The 20,310-nt window shown below is 40.3% G+C and overlaps 1 protein-coding gene across 3 annotated transcripts in view; it reads right to left on the reverse strand.

Moving 5' to 3' along the window:
* NR3C2 (nuclear receptor subfamily 3 group C member 2) overlaps positions 1-20,310 on the reverse strand; it is a 218,266-nt gene that overhangs the window by 46,461 nt on the left and 151,495 nt on the right. For all 3 annotated transcript variants that reach the window (XM_052772105.1, XM_052772113.1, XM_052772096.1), the window contains one exon: positions 13,476-13,592. In XM_052772105.1, the coding sequence (XP_052628065.1) occupies positions 13,476-13,592 (117 nt within the window). The remainder of the gene's footprint in view (positions 1-13,475; positions 13,593-20,310) is intronic.

Below are 20,310 nucleotides of genomic sequence, written 5' to 3' on the forward strand. Positions count from 1 at the left end.
CATTTCTTATCCTCCACCAGCAGAAGCAAGCTTTTACTGGAGAATAAGCTCAAAGCCAATGATTGAATTCAGTAGAATGAAATGGTAGGCATAACTGAAATAATGACATAGTTTGGCATTGCCAACATCATTCACAACTGCTTAGTAATTAATAAGTAACACTTTAATGTGACAGGATTGGACAGCTTAAAGACAAGGAATAAACCTGCATGAAGTCTGATCTATGGGTATGTCACATTTTATTTGCCTTCGGTCAGACCCTGCAAAGATCCAGGCACATACATAAATGTAATTCTTGTTCTTGCTTCACATTCAGTATACCAAAAAGGGAGGTACAGCACAGATGAAAGAAAGAGCTTCTAATGCACATTTTAATCTACATAATTGTACACTATTTTCATTGTGTTCATTTAAACATATTTTGGTTCTTTATTCTAGTTGGATTTAAACTACTGATAAAACTGACTGTAACTAGGTAAATATTTCCTGCTTATTACTTTGCTTACTTATACAATAATTTCAGAAGCGTTTGCATTTTGTTTTGTTTGGAACAGGTTCTAATATACAATGCAGTGCAATGCTGCTCCAGTACAGCATTGTAAAGCACAGAAACAATATAAGTGAAGCAGTTTATCCTCTTGCTTTGAGCAGGATCAACTATACTTTGCCCAAACCAGTATGTTATTAATCTCCAATAAAGGGAATTCCGCAATATCCCCCATCTTCCTCCAACATCTATGCACTCAGTTTTCCCCAACATCTCTGATATCACATCATTTTTTCTGCAGTAAAGTTGATTTCTCTTCATCATTCCCCCAGTGGCCATAAAGAACAACTTATAATTCCTGTCCCCTCCTTTACACCACTTTTTGTATTGAAAGACTGGTATCATGGCCGCCTTAATATGTTTCTCTCTTCTACACTAAAATAAATTGAGTTTCTTCAACTCTTCCTTACAGATTTATGGTTTTTTTCTAAGCTTCTTATTATCCTTGTTCTTCCTTGGGTGGTCTGTAGTCTGTATACACCTTTCTTCAGGCACATGATATGAAATTTCAGAAAGGAAGATTCAGTTTAGATGTTAAGGAAACCTTTCTAAATGTAAAGGTCTGTGAAAAACTGGAATAGGTTATTGAAGGACACAGCAGAGACTTCTACACTGGAGATCTTCAAGAAGAGATGAGAGACGTGTCCAGCAGGAAGGACACTGGTACCGCTAATCCTACCAACTGGCACAGGAACATAGGTGACAATTTCATAAGGTTGCCCCATCCCCACCACCCTGACCAGCAGTGCTGAAAACCAGACACAATCATCAGGCCCACACTTGCCAGCTCTGACAAGAACAGAATAATGCTTTAGTATCAAACAAGACTTGCCTATTTTTGCAACAATTTTACATCGCTGACTCTAAATTTAACATACAAGCATCATGCAACCATGCCTCTTTCTTCACTGTCGTCTCTAAACAGCTGCTCTCAGGTATTTCATTCTTGCACACCTCAACTTGCACTTCTCGACATAACCCTCTGCACTTTACTGAAAAAGCCACCATGTTGGTTTCAGACACTCAAACTGAAGATGCTTTTGAATTCTGATTCTGGCCACAGAGGAGAATTTCCAAATCTGTAGATTTACGTATTTATTCTCTACGTTGTTATGCAAGTAATTTGTAAAATTGTAGACCCAGAACTGACCCTCAACAGGACCCTACTTCAGATGCCCTTCCAGTGCAACAGCAAACCACTCACAGCTACTTTTGCAGAATGCTATTTCAAGTAATTACACGTCACTTAATGAGAAATCTTATCACATTGTAATGAGAATTCTGCATTTCCTCCTGATTATACTTATGGCTAGAGATATTGAGCAGTGAAATACACCTACTGGGAGGTGGCACCTCATGACAGCGCTTGCACACATCTCATGGAACAGACAGGGTTCCTCTGCTGTGCGCTGGCTTTTGCATGCAGGATTCAGGAATGTGTATCCATAGCCACAGAGATCTGCTTGCAGGGATGGCCTTTGTAGCACCGATAAAAGAAGCAGCCTTGCAAAGACGGCACAGAAGCCATCACAGTTGCCTCCAAAAAACTAAGGTGAAAGCCCAGATCAAATCTTGCATATTTTGAGGTCTCACTCAGTGATGAAACTCAGGTTACTTACTCACCTGATGAATGGGACAGTGATGTCCACAGCAGTCAAGAAGGGAAGGCACTGGGGAGGGTTTGGGTAAGACAGAGGGAATTAATCCCTTTTTTAGCCACGCCGAGCTTCAGGCTACACATTTGTGAAGTGATAGAGGACAAAAGTGACAAAAGAAAGCTGAGTTCCAAAGTGCATTTTACAGGAATATTTAGGTTGTCAGGGAAAATGTCTAACACATTTGCTTGTTTCTCAGCAATCCTCAAAGTGATAATTAATTGAAAAATAACAGTTTCATAGGGGTACTCCTCCCCGTGTGGGAACAACTTTTACCAAATGCCAATTAGTGGTTTCCTGTTAAAATCAAATCAAGCTGGTTTTGATAAACCTTTTTAATGAGAAATGGCTAAAGTATGAAAATTTCCCCCACATATATTTCATATAAAATCCCAAACTGACATAATACAGTCTCACAGCTAACATTTTTTGGTATATAAAACTGCCTCTTGTACTTCTTCATTAATTTCAAAAGAAATGTATTTACTAAATATTTAAATCATCCAATAAACAAAGCTTTAAAAACAGCTTACAAAAGAAAATTATAATGTTGATGAAAGCCAATCTCAATCAGTCCTCTTCAGATGCTCCCAAAACTCATATTTTACTGATTATTTATTCATTCTTCAAACGTATGGCAAATTCAATGATTTTTGAGCTAAGCGTTGTCTACTAAATGCATCAGTAGTTTTGACTATTCATCAAATAGATTCAAAGACTAGCAGTAAAATACCAACAATGAATGCGACCAGTAGGTCAGCTACCGTTCCAGTATTTGTCACCTACAACTCTAAGACACCTCTAGTAATGAAACATCAGCAGCTTGAACTGTTAGCATCAGTAATATTTTGGTTAAAAACAAAGTTAGGGAAACTTTGCAGAACAGATTTTGAAATCTTCCACTGTACCAGACTGAATGCTCTTGGCTATGATCACTGGTCTCTGCCTTGTGCCAAGCGACAACCTTACTCCCAAGACACCCATTCCCGTCCAACCTTCTGCAGGCGTTCCTCATCCAAGTCTTCTCTCTTGCTTTTATTTGGGTTGATACCCAATGCTAAGTCTGTTCATGATTTATGTGCCCTTCATCCTGATCATAACACTAAGCCACCTTGATTGCCCCTGATGCAGTCCTGTAGACATTTATGGCATGTGACATTTCCTCTTTGTATTTACATTAGAGACACAGGTACTCAACCAGCTTTTCAGAGTTTTTCAAAAGCATCGATAAGCAAACTCTGCCGTAGCACCTCTCATCCCGTATCTTGAGTGCTCATGCTTCCACTCCATGCTAAAGAGTGTGCCATGCTTTAAATGCTTCATTTTTGTTCTTGCACTGCTATTACTGGAACTCAGCTTGGTAAGTGCTGCACTTCCCTCTGTGGTCTTTCTGGTTATGTCATAACACATCACATCCCCACTTGTATTTTTCCTAAGTAACAAAAATTTGGAGATTCTTCATCTCCCTCACCTGTACGACTTCCATATCTGCAGTTTTTATCAACTCAGATTTCTCTCAGATGACCTTATTTCTAATACATTGAACGCTGCTGGTCTGTCCCTCATCTTCTAGAAATCACCTACTCTGCTTCCCGGAACAGCAACGCTATCTGTGAAATACAAGCTGGCTGTTTATCTTCTGCAGTTGTCTCAGCCATATTTTTCACCATCCAGTTCATGATTAGTCATTAAAAAAAAAAAAAAATATAATCATGTTAATCTCCTGCTTTAATAAATCACCCTGAACATTAGCAAAACACCCTGTATGTGATATTAACCACCTTTCCAGGGAAAATGCAACTCTGCGATACTACCCATATGTATGATCTGAATCGTGAAACCAAGTATCTGTGACTGACAGCGTGGCACATTTCTAAATTCTCCTGAAGTTGAAGAAGTTGTGTATGAAATGCCAGTAATGACTAAAATTGACACACGCCTCTCTAGAAGATTTCTAAATGACATGCCTGAATGTGCCTGGTCCATGTGCAGATAGACCAAGAAGCCACACGCAAGTTTCCTCGGCATTTCCTTTCCAGTATGACAACTGCATGGTTTTGAGGGCAGGAGAGTTGCCCCACATCAGTATCTTCTCTACTCCCTACTGACAAATCCCCTTACTCTCCATTCGGGGTAGCCTGGTCTTGCAAGCTCAGATTCTACAGTCTTCCCTCTCTTGCACCTTCTGCAGGGAAGATGATTTCCATTACTAAAACGTTACAGCACTGGAGGAAATGGGAAAACTGATGGCAGAGAACCACAAAAGTACACAAATCACCAGCACCAATTTGCAGGAAGATGTGTGATACTGGGTGGCTCAGGAATGCTTCAACTGGTGCCTTCATCTTGCCTTCCTCTGTTAAATACCGCCTTTTTGCCTGTTGTGTATTTCTAAGGTTTAAATGTGTTCAACGTTTCCTTCATAACCTGCTGTGGATTGTTCCTTCTACTAACATCGAACTCCAAAGTCTGCTTTTTGAGCCAGGTATCCTTACCACTTCTCACTCTTATTTTAGCAAAACACAGATACTAAAAATGGAAAGGCATGCACTTGGGAATTGGTGGGGGGAAAAAAGCAGGAAACAAGATTCAAAACAAAATACAAGTTACTAAGGTAATTCTGAAGCAAAGTACATATGAGAGGACAAAGGGAAAGAACAACAGATTCACATGCTAAGGCACAATCTGTGATTGAATAAATTTTCCTTGTGACATTATTGGAGTAAACCACAGCTCTAGAGTCAATTTAAAACCTGTTAAGTGTCAAAGTAGCAGACAATCAAAAAAGCAACACAATGTCAGAAGAAAGAGCACATGACTTGCATAGTCTTAGCATCACTGCTTCTTCAAAACTTACTGTCACACAGAGGACAGAGATACAGAATAGCTCATTCAATGAAGATCAGTGATGTCAAAATTGAAAAAGTCTTTTTGTACCCGGAAGTAACATTTTCACATTGTTTTTTTATTTGCGCACAAATTATCCAGCTTAACTCCACTTACCTAATATTAATCACAGTCTGGAAGAGACTTGGGACAGTTGCACAATCCATCCTCTTGCTCAGACCAGAGCCAACTGTACCCTCATCACTTCTGAAAAATGGTTGTCTTACCTGATCTTTAAGATGCCCAGTGACAGACTCCACATCTTCCCCAGACCATCTATTTGAGTGCTTCCCTGGCCTTATGGAAACAGATACTTTTCCATTTCCTCACTTGCACCTTCCTTGCTGCTCATTACTTCTTGTCCTGCTTCTCACAGACACAGAAAGCAGATCATCTCCTTTTTCTCTCTACCAACACTTGTTGCTAAAGCAACACTTGTTGCGCCTCTCTTCAGCTTTCCCTCTAGCCTTTTTTTTTGGCAAATAATTCAATCTGTCCCCACCAGTCAAGTTTTAAAGACTGCTGATCACTCTCATTGCTCTACTCCAGGCTCTTCCAGACTGCTCCACAGCACACTTGCAGGCAACTAATGAGGGTTTTAACAAAAAACACTATTCAGCATAGTGAGCCCACCATACTTTGGCCAAGGTTGTGTTAGGCATTGCAAGTTAAATATTCACGCCCTCTTACTCAGGTGGAAACTCTCTGAAGCAATGGCTCGGCGGAAACTAAAAAGGACAAGTTCCTCCTGCTCCTACAGCTTCTCACAGCGATGGGGAAGTGAGTAATGGAAACACACCACCACAGACCACAGCAGGAGGTTTCAGAAGGGCTCTGGTGATAACCAGCAGCTCTGGAAAGAGGAACAGGAGACACAGGCGTGCTTTCATAGCAGGGACTACACTTTTACTGTGGGGAAGAGTAAAAAGGATATGGACTTAGAGCACTGTGGAAGGAAGCATGATAGTTTGGTGACTCAGGAAAAAAACAAAACATCACCAAGAGCTGTACATAACGAATTTCGGAAATGCTGAAGCACTCTGGTCTGCTCCAGCACGATGAGAAAGCCATGAACAGAGGTGTTACGGGCTTGCTTGCTTTTATGCATCTGTATGAGCAACAAAGATAAACAGCAATTCATTTCAGGATCCTCAGGAAAATAGGTTGTTAAATTTAAACTCCCTACAAGAGAGAGAAATAGTGTACCAGGGCACAGGGGAAAAAGGGGGGTCAGCCTCAGTCTTATGGAGTCAAGAGGCCACAAACGTCATCTACCCTGGGAGCATTCTGGAGGTGAAAGCTGGAGCCCTGACAACAGACAGAAAAGCTTGAAAGCTCATGGGCACTGCACAGGGGATCCATGCAAGCCAGCCAGTGAATGCTAGTGAATGCCAGAAGGCGTCCAAGCAAGAGCCACTGCTGTGCTTCAGTCGTATCGCCTAACAACAGCACAACAGTGGGAGATTTCTTTGCACCTGTTCTGGAAGGACCTAAACCTTCCTCTCAGAAAGCTGTGATTGCCCCTGTCCGTTTTGTGTTTTGAACCAAAGCAAGACAGCACGTATAGAATATGAACTGCTCAGGAAAGAGCAACCTCTGAGCCTGTGCAGTGAGTGCTGTATACTGCTGAAATCAGACAAAACCCCATAGAGCCTGCACGTACAGTGCCGCCACGTGACACGAGGCAGGCTGGGACATGTACTCCCAGCAGGAGCCCAGAAAAGTTGCAGCTCCTTTGTGAGGCCGGCAACCAAGGGCATTATGCCGTGAATGGTACGATGGAGCGTCCAGCAGATAAACCAGGGAAGCTTGGAGTTCAGCAGACCTGTGCCAAAAGCCTGAAAGGCTGTTCCTGGAGGAAAGATGAACGTGGATGGCAGCTGGGCGCTCGTCAGAAGACTGAGCTGAAACCAGCAAAATGTGAAAAAACAAACGAGTACTGAGAACATGAACCTGATCAGGAGTTTGATCAAGGATTGCTGGATGCGAGCTGTGTGCTTTCAAAGGACTCCTGCAGTGCATCATCCTGAGCTGCCTTCACATATGAAATAAAATCATCAGCAAAATGCGAAGTAGAAGGACACGATTTCGATACCATTTTTTAATCGATGCCTGAGAGATTACTTTGACGTTACCAGCCCTCTTCAAAATTTTGCATTTTTAATCATCATTCCCAAACAGTTTCTTAATAGTTGTGGCAACTGACTGTTCTGATAGCTATCTTCAATATTCTTGAGGATGGTTCAAGTTGAAAAGTTAGAGGTTCACATCGAGAGTAGGGCAACAGCAGCATCTTGCAACATGGAGGGAGACAGACACAGAAGTAGGAAAAGTTCATTGCTGAACAAATTGGTTCCTACAAGTTCTGAAACAGCAGGACTGACTCTTTTTTTCTTTTTTTAAAAAATATATATTCACGAGGTGTGGGGTGGTGGTGCAATAACAGCAGCACCTTAAGAACAACTGATCCTTACTCAGGCAGAAGGATGTCCTCTTCTGAAGAGTCACCAACATGAACTCCAGCAGCAGCAAGAATTTTGCTTCTGATCCCTCTTATGAATACATCCACAAGACAATTTGGGAGACCTAACAAAATCACAGCACCAGGTAGCATGGTTGCAGGCTACCTCTTAAGGTTACACTACTTGCTTGGGCTCAATACACTGTACATGCAAATAAAAGTAGGTAAATCAGTACTTCACTTCTCTGCTAAGAGAAAGCACAGATTTTAACACAATCCCGTAACTTGATGGATTTCTAACACAAATGTTTTCTGAAATAGTCGCACCTAGAAAAACACAAATGTTCTTTGAAACAATACTAATGATAACCTAGGCACTGGTAGGTACCACAACTAAGTTGTCCAGCTAAAATGCAAGAAAAATTGACAACGTGAGGTTTTGCTTCACAAAACCCACAAATAACTTTTATATACCACTGTATATTGGTAAAAGTATCTTGAAAGAACTGACACAAACCCAGCTGAATGTTCAAGTTAAAAACAAAATTTACTAGATTCCCTCAGAAGAAAATGCTACATAATAAATGCAAATAAAAATGAAGTTAAAGGTAATGAGCATTTCAAAATACTTTGCAGTTAAAGTTTAAATGAAAAATAAAAGTTAACCATACATGTACCCCAAATTGCTTTAGTTTCTTACACAAAGGGGTTTTTTTCCTTTTAAATTTATGAAAACTTGGTTAGTAGAAAGTTGGCAGAAATTTTTAAAGAAAACCAAGAGGATACATTTTTGCTGTATTTAAGTCTTCCTTAGTTTTCAGTTTTCTACTACTTGTGGTTTTTTCTGTTCCTTTTCTCCCTATTGCTTTTTGTCAAAAAGATAGGAACAATGATAATATAAACCATATAAGCTGCAGTAACTGAAAATAATACCGCAGTCTTAAATCCCCACTAGTATGAGTTATTAAACAGAAAATGGAAAGCCAGGCAAAAAGGTGAAGTACTGTATCTTATTACTGATTCTCTCGTTTAATCTATTTTTAAGATTATTGAAATATTTTAATGTACAAAAAATAAGGATATCTGCAAGTGAAGAGTACAAATCACACAGAGCATCTTGTGCATAAAGTGTCTTACATATGTAAATGTATGCAAACCCAAGACTCAAATTTCACAGGCAGTCTCTGCAGACAGAGCGACGAACTATGTAATTTGCAAGGTGAAATCTATTTTATTTCCCTTCGATATCCAAAGGGTACTTCAGCAAGCTGCTTCTCACTGTTGTGGGGGACCAGTACCGGTAAGTCTCAGCAGTATTTTATATGGGAGCTGAGGCAGGAAAGGATTGCAGTCCAACACGGTACAGACCTCTCGACACTTTTTTGTCCCCTAAGCACGTATGGCACATCACATGGCAGAAGAGAGATCTTCTCTGATCGCGCAGCAGAAGAGGGAGGGATGCCTGGTCTCTAGGTCACATCAGAGGGGCAAGGACTATCCTGCCAACGAAAGCGAGGGGCGGTGTGTGTGTGGGGGTCCCCTCAAGTCACACCATTTAAAACATTTCCCTTCTCCAGGCTTCAGCACAGAGTGTGGCACGCAGCAGGAGTGAAACCAGGAGGCTCTGTGCCACGCTGGTGGCAACGCAGCATCCCAGGCACTGCTGAGAGCCCTCAGCTGCCTTGCTGGATGCAGCTGGTGGTGGCATAAGAAACCATGCTGAGCCCCAGTGTGGGACTTGGGGGTCTCACCACGACCTCCCCCCACCCCCGTGCTGCCGTGGGGACAGACGCGACTAAGGAACAGCAGCGTGAGGTGGGAGTCAAATGAAAATGTCTTGTGCGGAAGTGAGAGACTCGACAAATCTGATCACAGCGTATGCTGGAAGAAACTTCACATTTCATGAAGTCATTCTGGTTCATAATTAACTGAAAATTAATTACAGAATCTTGAAAAGAGCATAAACCAAAAATGGGCCAGCATACCTTCATAGTGCAGTTGCTCACTCTGAACGTCTTCCAATAATTAAGTCTAGCATATGGCGCTGGAGTTAAAAAAAAAAACCCCAAAAACAACAAAACACAACAAAACCAAAACAACAAACAAACTATGACTCCCAAAAAAGTTTTGGGAGTCCTACTTGCCGAAGGAATATGTCTGTCTGCAGTGCACACACATACTTTCTAGAAATGAGGAGGGTGAATTAACGTGATATTTGGCAACTTCAGCTTTGCAGAAATTACAGGTTGCAGATGCTTCTTGTAAAATCAAAACAAAAATTGAGAAAAGAATATAATTAGGTAAATTATTTGCTGACTCAATGAATAATTTTCTAAAGATTATTAGAGAATAAGAGCTTGGAAAACGCTCCAATTTTCAACAAACAAAAGAAAGAGGTAAACAATACAACTGCCAAACTAATTTGGTTGAGCATTCATGAAAAGGTGTATTTTGTATCACTGAATTACACATATTTTTTAAAATGTGCTTAAAGCATGGCATGCTGCCACACATCAAAATATTATTTTTTTTAGAAAAAAAAATGTTAGCACACTGGGAAGTAGAAGATATGCCATCAAAACAAACCTGTAACACTTTGACACAGTAAAAAAAAGAAAGAACATTTTAATAATATTGAGAAAGAATCTAACAAAAAAACCCCCAACCAACCAAAATCCAAAGAAAAAAGATCAGTAGATTAATTGGGGATTGTGCAAAAATGTGCTGCAGGAAACATGGAAAATCTTCCTGATTTCCAGTTTTCCACTACAAAGATTAGTATCTTCAGTAACAGTAGGAAGACAATCACAAACTTTCAAATTACAAAATTTGCTTTAGAAACCCCCTATTGCAGTAACTGGGAGGAGCTGGGTGGCAGCCTGGGGTCTTTCACTCCCATCTATAGATGGGGAGAGCTGCAAAGGAGAGTCAAGTTCTTTTCCAACCCATGGGAGACAGGACCTTGTTTCCTAAGGCAACATTTCTTCTAATCAACTAGAAGAAGTTTGGTGGTTTTTTGGTTTTTTTTTTTAAATGAGGTGATGAAACATTATAATTATGTACAAGTGGAAAAGAAATGTCCATGAGTTCAGCAATTTGCACACATTTCAGCCCTGAGCTATGCTTATGACCCTTTTGCATATCACTCTATTTCTCATGAACCAAACACATACGCATCTCTGATAGTTTGGTTTTTGTGTTTACCTTTGCTTCCACTTGGAGCTTAAATTAGATCTACTGCACAAAGAGCACACCACTGTGCAGTGTGACTCAGCTATAGAGAGTACTATGCTGCAAATAGGACTTAAACTAAATTGGATTTATAAATTCATTTTCCTCCACCTCCTTACTGATCATACTGCCTAACAAAATACTTGCACATTTTGCCTCTAAGTCCAAATTAGAAACAGGTAAAAGTCCATTTTTATTGGAGTAATGTATATTCTTGGCAATACTAGGCTGACCACATGAAATTATAAGCTACAATGTGTCTTCATAATAATACGAACATACTAAGTCTATTCAAGCTAATTATGAAAAAATGTTATTTAATACCAAACCTTGGAAATTTATATGAAGAGAAAATTACTGTTTTCAAATAAGCGTTAATATCTGTTCTTGCCATTTCCAGCATAATCTCCACCACACCAGAAACCCCCTGCAACAGCACGCAAAAGTTCCCAGTCTGAGATGCTGTGTTGCTCCTCTATAGATGCCTAAAGCAAAGCTCACCACAGAGGAAGAAGGATGGCCTTAAGCTACCAACATTTCCTGCCAGACCAGGGCTGGCTCAAAGGCTGAAAGGTCCATTAGCATAATTTGGCAGCCCTTGGGGCCCTCTAAACAGTAACACTGTCTCTGGGCTGCAGGTACTTTTCCTCTCTCCAGCAGTCCTCCCCTCTGCCTTCAATCTGGCCTTTCTCTCCTGGACCACGCAGAAGGCACCATATTGCATCAACATCCAGAGCCGTTCCCCCACTATCTCATTCATGGCAGTGATGGAAGGACCTTTTAATGCCATTTTAGCTCCTTTATGTGGCATAAAGGGATCAAATCAGGAATGAGAATTTCACTTACTTTCTCTACGTGAAGAAAATCACCAAAACAGCTAAACTGCAAAGCTCAACTGCATGCCAGCTGTACACTCCAGAGGCAGACTTGGCCTTCTAGGTCATTAAATGCAGATCACTAATCACAATTTCCAGCAGACTACCGAGCTCCAACACAAGGGAAGATTTTTCAATGCATTCCTCATTTACAGCATTCCAGCCAATATAAGAAAAAAAAAAAAGCAACCCCCTCAAGCAAAGTTTACCCCCTCCCTTGTTTTTTTTCAGACAACACTGTGTGAACACATCCTTTGAAATACACGAGGAAATCGCTGTGATGAACTCATGACATTGCAGACAAAGCGTCACATGTTGCTGTTTCAAAAGGTTATCAAGTTGGATGGCAGTCCTGGATTTTGGTAGAGTGCTAAGCACATACGCCTGTCCACGAAGGCAGGCTTGCAGGAGCTCTGGTGGCGCTGAACAGGGCATGGTGACAGAGAATGCCCTGCAGCAGCTGCTGGCAGGCTGCAAAATTTGCTGCAGCAAAATTTCCAGCACTCCAGGGAGCTGGGCTTCCTGCTCCACAGGCATTTTCAGCACCCTTTTTTTTTTTGGAGGAAGGAGCTACTACCACAGAGCTCCCGTTTCATCAAAGAAAGGTGCCATTCTGCTTCCCTTGCTAGATCCAATAGTGCAGATCAAAATCAAGGGAAAACCCTCAGCCTCCAGCATGCCACAATCTGGCCCCATTTTCCTTTGGGAAGCAGAAACAAGGGGCCTAGGGGGAAATGCAGCATCTCAAAATTGGGAAAGGGGTTGAAAGAGGCCTTAACAGGGCTACTCTTCCCCCAAAAAGTAAGGAGCAGCTTGCTTGAGTATTTCTGCCAGGAGACAAGACAGAAAAAGAAGTCTGGGAGGTAGAAAAAGATACCAGGCAGCAGGCAGGAATAAGGATTTTGCATATAACCTATGAAAGACAAGCAGCTAAATCTGTAGAACTAAACTAAGCTACTAGAAGAATAGGTCCAGGAGGATAAAAAGCAAATTGCGAGATAGGAAATTATTTGGAGGAATTAATGTGACCGTGTTTTAATTTTCTGGAACAGGAAAAACACTCTAAGGGAAGGGTCACTCTGTGCATCAGGGAAAGGACCTGCAGCAGTATCCAAACCCCCATTCACAGACGACATAATAAACCTAGGAGTGGTGGGAAAAAGTGATCTGTAATACAATTTGCTCAGGTGACGATTTGAAACAAGATGCCCACGGAAGCACAGCCAGAATTGTGTAGACGTTGCAATTAAAGAATTAAAACAACGGAAAAATCTATTATAAGTTTTACTATCATACTGTTTTCAAAATACTTTTGATAATTATTAAGAAAAGGTTTTGCCTTTTTGTTGTTGGTATATGAACGATGAAGTAACATCATCAAAATTATTGCATATCCAAACAGTCGCAGAAATAAATCAATATAAATGTCAAATAAGCAAAAAAAAAGTTGAGAGGTTTCGCTATGTGTGAATTTGCTTTCATGATGGTGTAAAATGTTTTTCGGTACTCAAGGGAATGTTCATCACCAAATAAAAGGCATGCAATACTTGAAACCTTAGTACTTTTAGCTATATGAGATTCCACTAAAATTACTGTCATCATAAAACACCCACTTTTCTTTTTTCTGAGCCATAAAATACATATCTCCAAAACCTGATTTAGAATGACAATAGAGTTTATTAGCTATTAAGCACTTCTTCAGGATAATTCCACCTTAAACTTTTGAGATTATGCAGCTGCCAGAACTATAAAAAGGCTGCACATTTCCAGTATTTTTGCCTAATCAAATTAAGAGACCAAACTATTAATATTCTGCTTACCTCCTAAATTCATTCCAGCTTGCAGACATTTCTGTAATCGACAGGCTGGGCAGTTCTTCCTCCGAATCTTATCAATTATGCAGTCATTCCTTCCCGCACACAGGTAATTGTGCTGTCCTGAATGAACCAAAACCAAAAGACATTATTAGAGGATGTATTTACATAATTCCGATTTGTTCTTCTCTGTTGTTTCGCAGTCATTTGGAGCTTCTTATTAATGCAGACATTCCCAATCCCATTCTTCAGCCTTCCCGATAATATTGGTGACTTGTCATGGGCCTTACTATGAGCATCTCTTCTGTTTAATCTGGGAAAGAGTTTTAGTGTGTCACTCAAGATAGATCTCATTTCTTTTTTCTAAGTAGGACTGGAATTATTCTTTTTGCAAAAAACAACTGTTTGAGCTTTTTCAAACCTTCTTACACGAGCCGTATCAGACAGCAGCCTGACAACTCTTAGTTTTGGTACTAAACTGGGGGCCATTCTCTGCTAAACAAGTTGACAATCTAAAGCAGAAATGCAAAGTAGAAGTTAACTTTCCCAATATACTCCACTCCCTTCTACCAGGTCACCGAGTGTTTGATTTCTGATTTAATCAGTTACCTTCTATACAACAGAAGGTTTCCGAAAGGTTTACCAAAACAGGCTTAAATTGAGTATTATTTCAGTTCTGTAAAGCCCCACAGAAGCAATCCTGAGGAAACAGCAGGTATTTAACACACAACATTTAGCAGAAGGGAAATACATGGCAACCAGGGAAATAGGCTGGCATTTAACTTGGAGACTCAAAAGGCGTTTTGCTTTGTGGGAGAAACATAGGTAGAGCAAACGGATGCAGCGTATCAGATGAGGGCACTACCACATGGTCTTTTCAAAGTAAGGTGCTTGAATTTGATGTGGAAGAACGAAGGAAGCCACGAGGGGTTGGTGCAGCATGACAGGAGAAGCAAGAGGAGAAGATTATTTTAGCTGCCTCGATCCAGAGGTGGCACACGGGGATCTGGGGCGGTGAGAACCAATGGTTTGCAGCAGATGCGACAAAAAGCAATGCAGAGGGTTTCCAGGGGAAGGATGGAAGGAGAGGACACAGCATGCAGAAGTAAAACAGACTGTAAGGCAAGCTGCAGGATTTGCCATCACGCAAAGTTCAAGAAGACAGTCCTGTGTAAAATACAACAGCGTGTTGCACACTTGCATAGCGGGCGCTGTAAAAACTACCAAGTTTCAGGGACAGGCATTTTAGACGTAAGGTAGGAAACTCTTTACTCCACAAACTAAACACAAGTTCGTAACAAAGATGTCTGAAATGCAAGGTAGGGGAAAAAAAAATATTCAGATTGCAAATGCAATAACACCAACCAGCAACTAAGCAGAGACTCCTAAGCAGGTCCTGAATGAAGCAGGCGAGATGTGCAGAAACCCAAGAGTTGTACAAATAACGTTAAAGTTGACGCCAATGACTGAAGCGAGCACTAGCCATGGGTGGGGAGGGGAAGCCCGGGCAGGGCTCAGAAGCAGAGCTGCACTGAAACACGCAGGAGGCTGACCCGTGCCGGGAGCGGGAACAAGGATGCAGGCTTGGTAAGGGGACAGACCTGCTGTAGGACAAGAGGTATAAAATACGTCTGCCAAGATATTTTCCACAATACACACACACTTCCTCGGGAAAAAGACAATGAGAATATTCATGGGACACAGGAGACCTGGTGTCTGTTTTGGGTTCTTTCAGGAATTTGCCTTAAAACTTCAGGGAAGTAATTTTCTATCTCTGCATCTGACTTCCCTTCACCCTTACCCAATGTTATCTATTTAGACAGTGAACTGAAGCTTGGGCTGTTCCTTGCATCTCTTCACTGAGCATCTCACACAAAGAGAACCAATCTTATTTGAGTAAGCAGTTACTGTAATATCACAAAGGTATCATCATTTAGATAATGCTTTAGATGTTTAAACAAGAAGCAGATGGGCAAATAAGGGTTTTTATTAAGGGACCTTACCTAGCACTGCAACACAGATGAAAAACAATAAAACTTAGGCAAAATAATTCATGAATATGAGCTCATGATGTCAGGCATAAAATCAAGTTGTACAATATAGTGATGGCACCAGTATCTATCAGCTGGTCTTTAAGTAGGCCTGCTAAACAATAAAAAGATAAAATTCTCAGCTAATCACAAAATGAAAACCTGCTTATCATGCAATGTTTATTTTATGATGTGATCTATACAAAAAACAGATACACAAGAGAAAAGTCAACTTAATTCCTATTTGCATTTTTGCTCTGTGCTGACTTGAGCACATCTCCTAAAGAAACATCATGCAGACAGTATGAAAGTAAAATTAAAGTAGAAAACAAAAGTGTTTAAAATAAAGATATAAAGATGGTTTATATGCCCTTACAAATACTGGTATACTATCTTTTTGTGGGGAGAGGGGAAAAATGGTTATTTTCTGCTAGGAATGCAAGTATGATTGCTCAGTGCTCATACAATGTCCTTTGTACATCACAGAGTACTGCAATGCCATTTTTAGGCTTCCACAGGCGGGTGCAGGCTATTAATATGACAAGTCAGCTCTAATGCTGCAAAATGAACCCCATTGCAGAATTACCCTGAAGGCAGTTTGCTCTACGAAATTGTACACCTGTTAAGTCAACATTTTCCACTACTGCTTTCAAAAGCTAATGGGTTTAATAAAAAGAGGTTAACATTTATGTACTCCAGGATAATTATTTGGGTCACATTCTTAAATATTGTGGAAATGTTTATTTGATTCAATCACTGTCACACTGTGACTTCGAAGAAATATTCCCACAATAGCAGAATACTTCCATAAGTCACCCTTCAAAAGGTTTAGGTAGCCTGCAATTATTACTTTCTGGCCTGTCTACTCTAGACCAAATAATTTCAGAAAACAGAACTTAGTAAAGGTTCATCAATTTTTTAATCATGCATCTCTGAGTACTAACGTATGGTACAAAATCTGTAAGTAGTTTTTCTAGTAAGCAAGGCAAAAGTCTTTCCAAAAAGCAAATGTCGTCTTGTATTTTTTTTTAATTTCTAAAAAAAATTAAATAACCACAGTCATCTTAAAGCTTACATTAATGGAAGTAACACGAAAACCCATAAAAACCCAGAACTGATCAGCATTCAGGCAAACCCTCTATGTAGAGTATAGCTATGAAATAACAATGAACTGTTCTCAGTTAGAAAGTTTATTATCTATGATGAAAAAAATGGCTTCAGATTTCCATACAATCAAACGTGGCATGTTTCAAATAAAACCAATTTTGCAACATAAGTTAGTAAAGCAAATACACTGATAATGAATCAGTATCTTCCACGTGTGCAGCATGAGCCTCAGTCATGCCCCTCAGCTTCAGAATCAAAACAAAAACCTACACATCTGAAGCTAATGCAGCTCTGAAGACCTTCAGGGCTCTTCAGGATCTCAATGAGGTGATGGAGACCATCCTGCAAAGAGGCTGATGTTTTTGTGGTGCTAGATCTCCAATTCTTTTGAGATGCATATCGATCTGCTTGTGTAGTTTGTGCTTAGCTTAATCCAGTTGTTCTTTTTATCCAGTTTAATCACCCACCCACAAGTGGGCTGGAAAGTGACAGAGTAGATATCAAATTCTCATCTCCCATATGCTAAATGCATTAAAATGAAAGTAATTTTTACATATGCCACCATTAAGTGCACTTACATGAGCTAATTCCTGTTCCATCTAAAACACAGAGTTACAAAAGATGCCAGGAAAATTTCCTGTTCAAAATAAATAATTAATAGGTACTACACAGTTACACACTAAGAAGAAATAGTGATCTGTCCTATTCACTGTAGAGCTAGAGGAATACTTGAGTTTGCACTTTCCAGGTTATTGTGTCACTACATGCCACAGAATGACACATCCAAATGTACACACAAAAATACTTTAGTGTTTCCAACTCTCTCACCTGCTAAGACTCTAATTCCCTGCTTTTATAGGCTTACAAAAGAAAACAAAAAGGTAGTAGTAATGAAATTCAGTATTCCCTCTTACCACATTTTCTTGAACAAGCAAAATTCAGCAGTAAAGGAAGGGATAAAAAAAGCTGTTCTTATTTGGCCTATGAATTACTGCCAAAATGAGGCTGCAGCAGAAGCTGTGCCTTTCCCCATTTTAAAACTCCAGCACAATGATTGAGCCACTGGTCCCAAAAACTGACTTGCTGAGATGAGCTCATGTAAGTGTGCAGAGCGCTGCTGCACTCTTCAAGGGGCAGTGATTCTTCCAGACATGTAAGGCTGCAGTACAAACGGGGTATAGATATTTCTTGTCAGTAATATTTCTGTTACTGTCTGAGGCAAAATTAGAAAATTACAGAAATTTCTGAAATATTCCACATGTTTTATCTTCCTCCTAAAAATTCTTTTTTTTTTTTCCCCCATTTTTTTGCAGTCTAAGTCAGGAACTGCAAAACATTAATGAGTCTTCTACATTACTGCTCTCTTGTTAAAATAGCAACTACTATGATCAAATGTTAAATTTTATAAGGAAAAAAAAAAAAGTGTAGTGCAAGAGGATCCAAAGACTGTTTAATTCAAGCCTACTCATGGAAGCATGGTAAGACTAGCTCAGCAGTTCAGGCAGGTTTTGTTGTTTTTTTTTTTTCCTTTCTCTAAATTTGTCTTAAAACCTTCTGAGGAAAGGTATTCTGCAACTTCCCTACCAGCCATGTGATTAGGCTAGTGATTAGCTAGCCTTGAAGCTATGTTTTTTCCCTTTGCACTTAACCCAAGCAGGAATATTTTGCAACTCAGAGATGTTAGCACTCCCCCTAAGACATACAGGGTAACAGATCGCCACCTTCTTACAACAATCTCATGCCTATCAAAAGATTTACACGGCCCATCTCTTTGCTAGACTAAACAAATCCAGTTCTCTCAATCTTTCCTCATAGGTCACGTTTCCTAAATCTGTTGTCATTCCTCTTATTCTCCTCCAGCTTCTTTCATAAAACAGAGCGCCCAAACCCGGGTGCATTTTTCTTGCTGAGTTTCACCACCACTAAGCCCAGTAAAATGGTTACTTCCTGCACCTTGCACAGAGGAGCCCTGCTAATGCAATCCTGGACCAGATCTGGCTTTTGGCAATGGCATTAGGTTGTTGACTCACACTCTCTTGTGTGCCACTAACACCCAGCTCCTCTCCTGCGGCACCGCTGCCTTCCACGTGTTCTTTCCTGCTTTTACCTGGGCAGCCAACTCTCTTTTTCCCTCTGCTAGAGCTACACGCCCACCGGAACATCCCCTGGGAAAGGTAAGGGAAAAGTCCAAAAGCCGCTCCAGGTACGACATCTGAAACTGGAGCATGCTTTGCGTCCCAAGACAAAGACATGATTGAGAAAGCCTCGCAAAAGGACGGGAAAGTGAGAAAATGGGAGTGGCAGCTAAGGACCAAACAAAGCAGAAGTAGTTTGAAAAAAACTCAACTTTTAAAATAGCGTCTCACTGAAGCACATCAAAATGCATGTAAAATGCACAAACTTTCCTTCTTCCTCCACAAGGAGAATTAATACTTTGACTCATAGAATTGCAGGGAAAGTTGTCTTTTCTCCCTGCAGGCTGCAAGAACAGTCAAGCCTTCTTCCAGGGTTTGAGGAGAGAGGAGCTGGAAGCCACCTCCAGACATCCCTTGCAGATCTGCACATTGGAGCTAGGATCCCTTTTGCAACTTCTGGGCTGGAATAAGGGCTTAGATTTCTCCATATTTCCCAAGTGGGAAGATTATCTCCACAATAACAATGGTATGTGTAAAAGCCTTACAGCTTGGAGTACCTATTGGCACCTGCTCAAGCAGGCGTGTATAGGTGTTAAACACTATTACCTAGGCATCCTTAGTGCATGGAACTCCTCTAAAGATCCTCCTGCTGCTCCTATCAGTATTTACCAGCATAACCACTCATTTTACTGAAGTTAGTTCTGATAACACTTGTTTATGAGGGGGAGAAAAAAATCTGGGTTGAACAGCTGTAATTCTACACTAAGTTTCCCTCAATTTCATAAATGTTATTTACTGCTCAACTCTGTCCCTTCCCTTTACCCAGCAGCCCGTCAGACTGCATGAGCCCAACCCCTGCAACCCTTTGACCTGGGCTACAGACCTTCCCTGCTGAAGGAAAGACAAAGAAAACATGCTGCAGAAAATCATCAGGATTTTCTAAGGGAGGCCTCTCACCTCAAGAGTATCTGGTCAGCAAACAGAACTTAATACCAGGTTTTTCTGCTTTCTGGTATAGCCCTAATTAAGGGCTTTGCCTTCTACAGCAAGAAATCACATAATCTGCACATCCTAACCTCTCATTTGTGCTCACTGAGCTATGTGATGTGTTCCTTTCATTCAGCTCCGAAACCTTCACAGATTTTGTGAAACAGATGTTATCTCTGTAATCCATATAAGCTTTTTTAATTAATAAAAATAAACTATTTCTACCTTTTCATGTCCAATATATAAATAAAATTACTGCTAAGACTTGTCACAATGATTTTGCACATTCGGGAAAGGATCTTCTGTTTGACAGGACTTATATCACACTATCAAGAAAGAACCTGCATATACCTGAGGTTTTTATTTCACCATCTGCAGTAGGTAGGTAGGTACTCTCAAATAAATCAGCACGATAAATATGATGATGAATCTCTTTCCAAATTTCAGTTTCACAGAGCCTCTATTTCTTGCAATTAAAAAAAAAAAAAAAAAAGGAAAATGTCTGCTATTCAGTGGAAATCAGAACTGCATTTTCATTTAAAAGGTCCATTTGTTACACAGTTGAGGGCTTTTTTTTTTTTT

The sequence above is a fragment of the Harpia harpyja genome, chromosome 2 (genome assembly GCF_026419915.1).
Source record: "Harpia harpyja isolate bHarHar1 chromosome 2, bHarHar1 primary haplotype, whole genome shotgun sequence".
NCBI lineage: Eukaryota > Metazoa > Chordata > Aves > Accipitriformes > Accipitridae > Harpia > Harpia harpyja.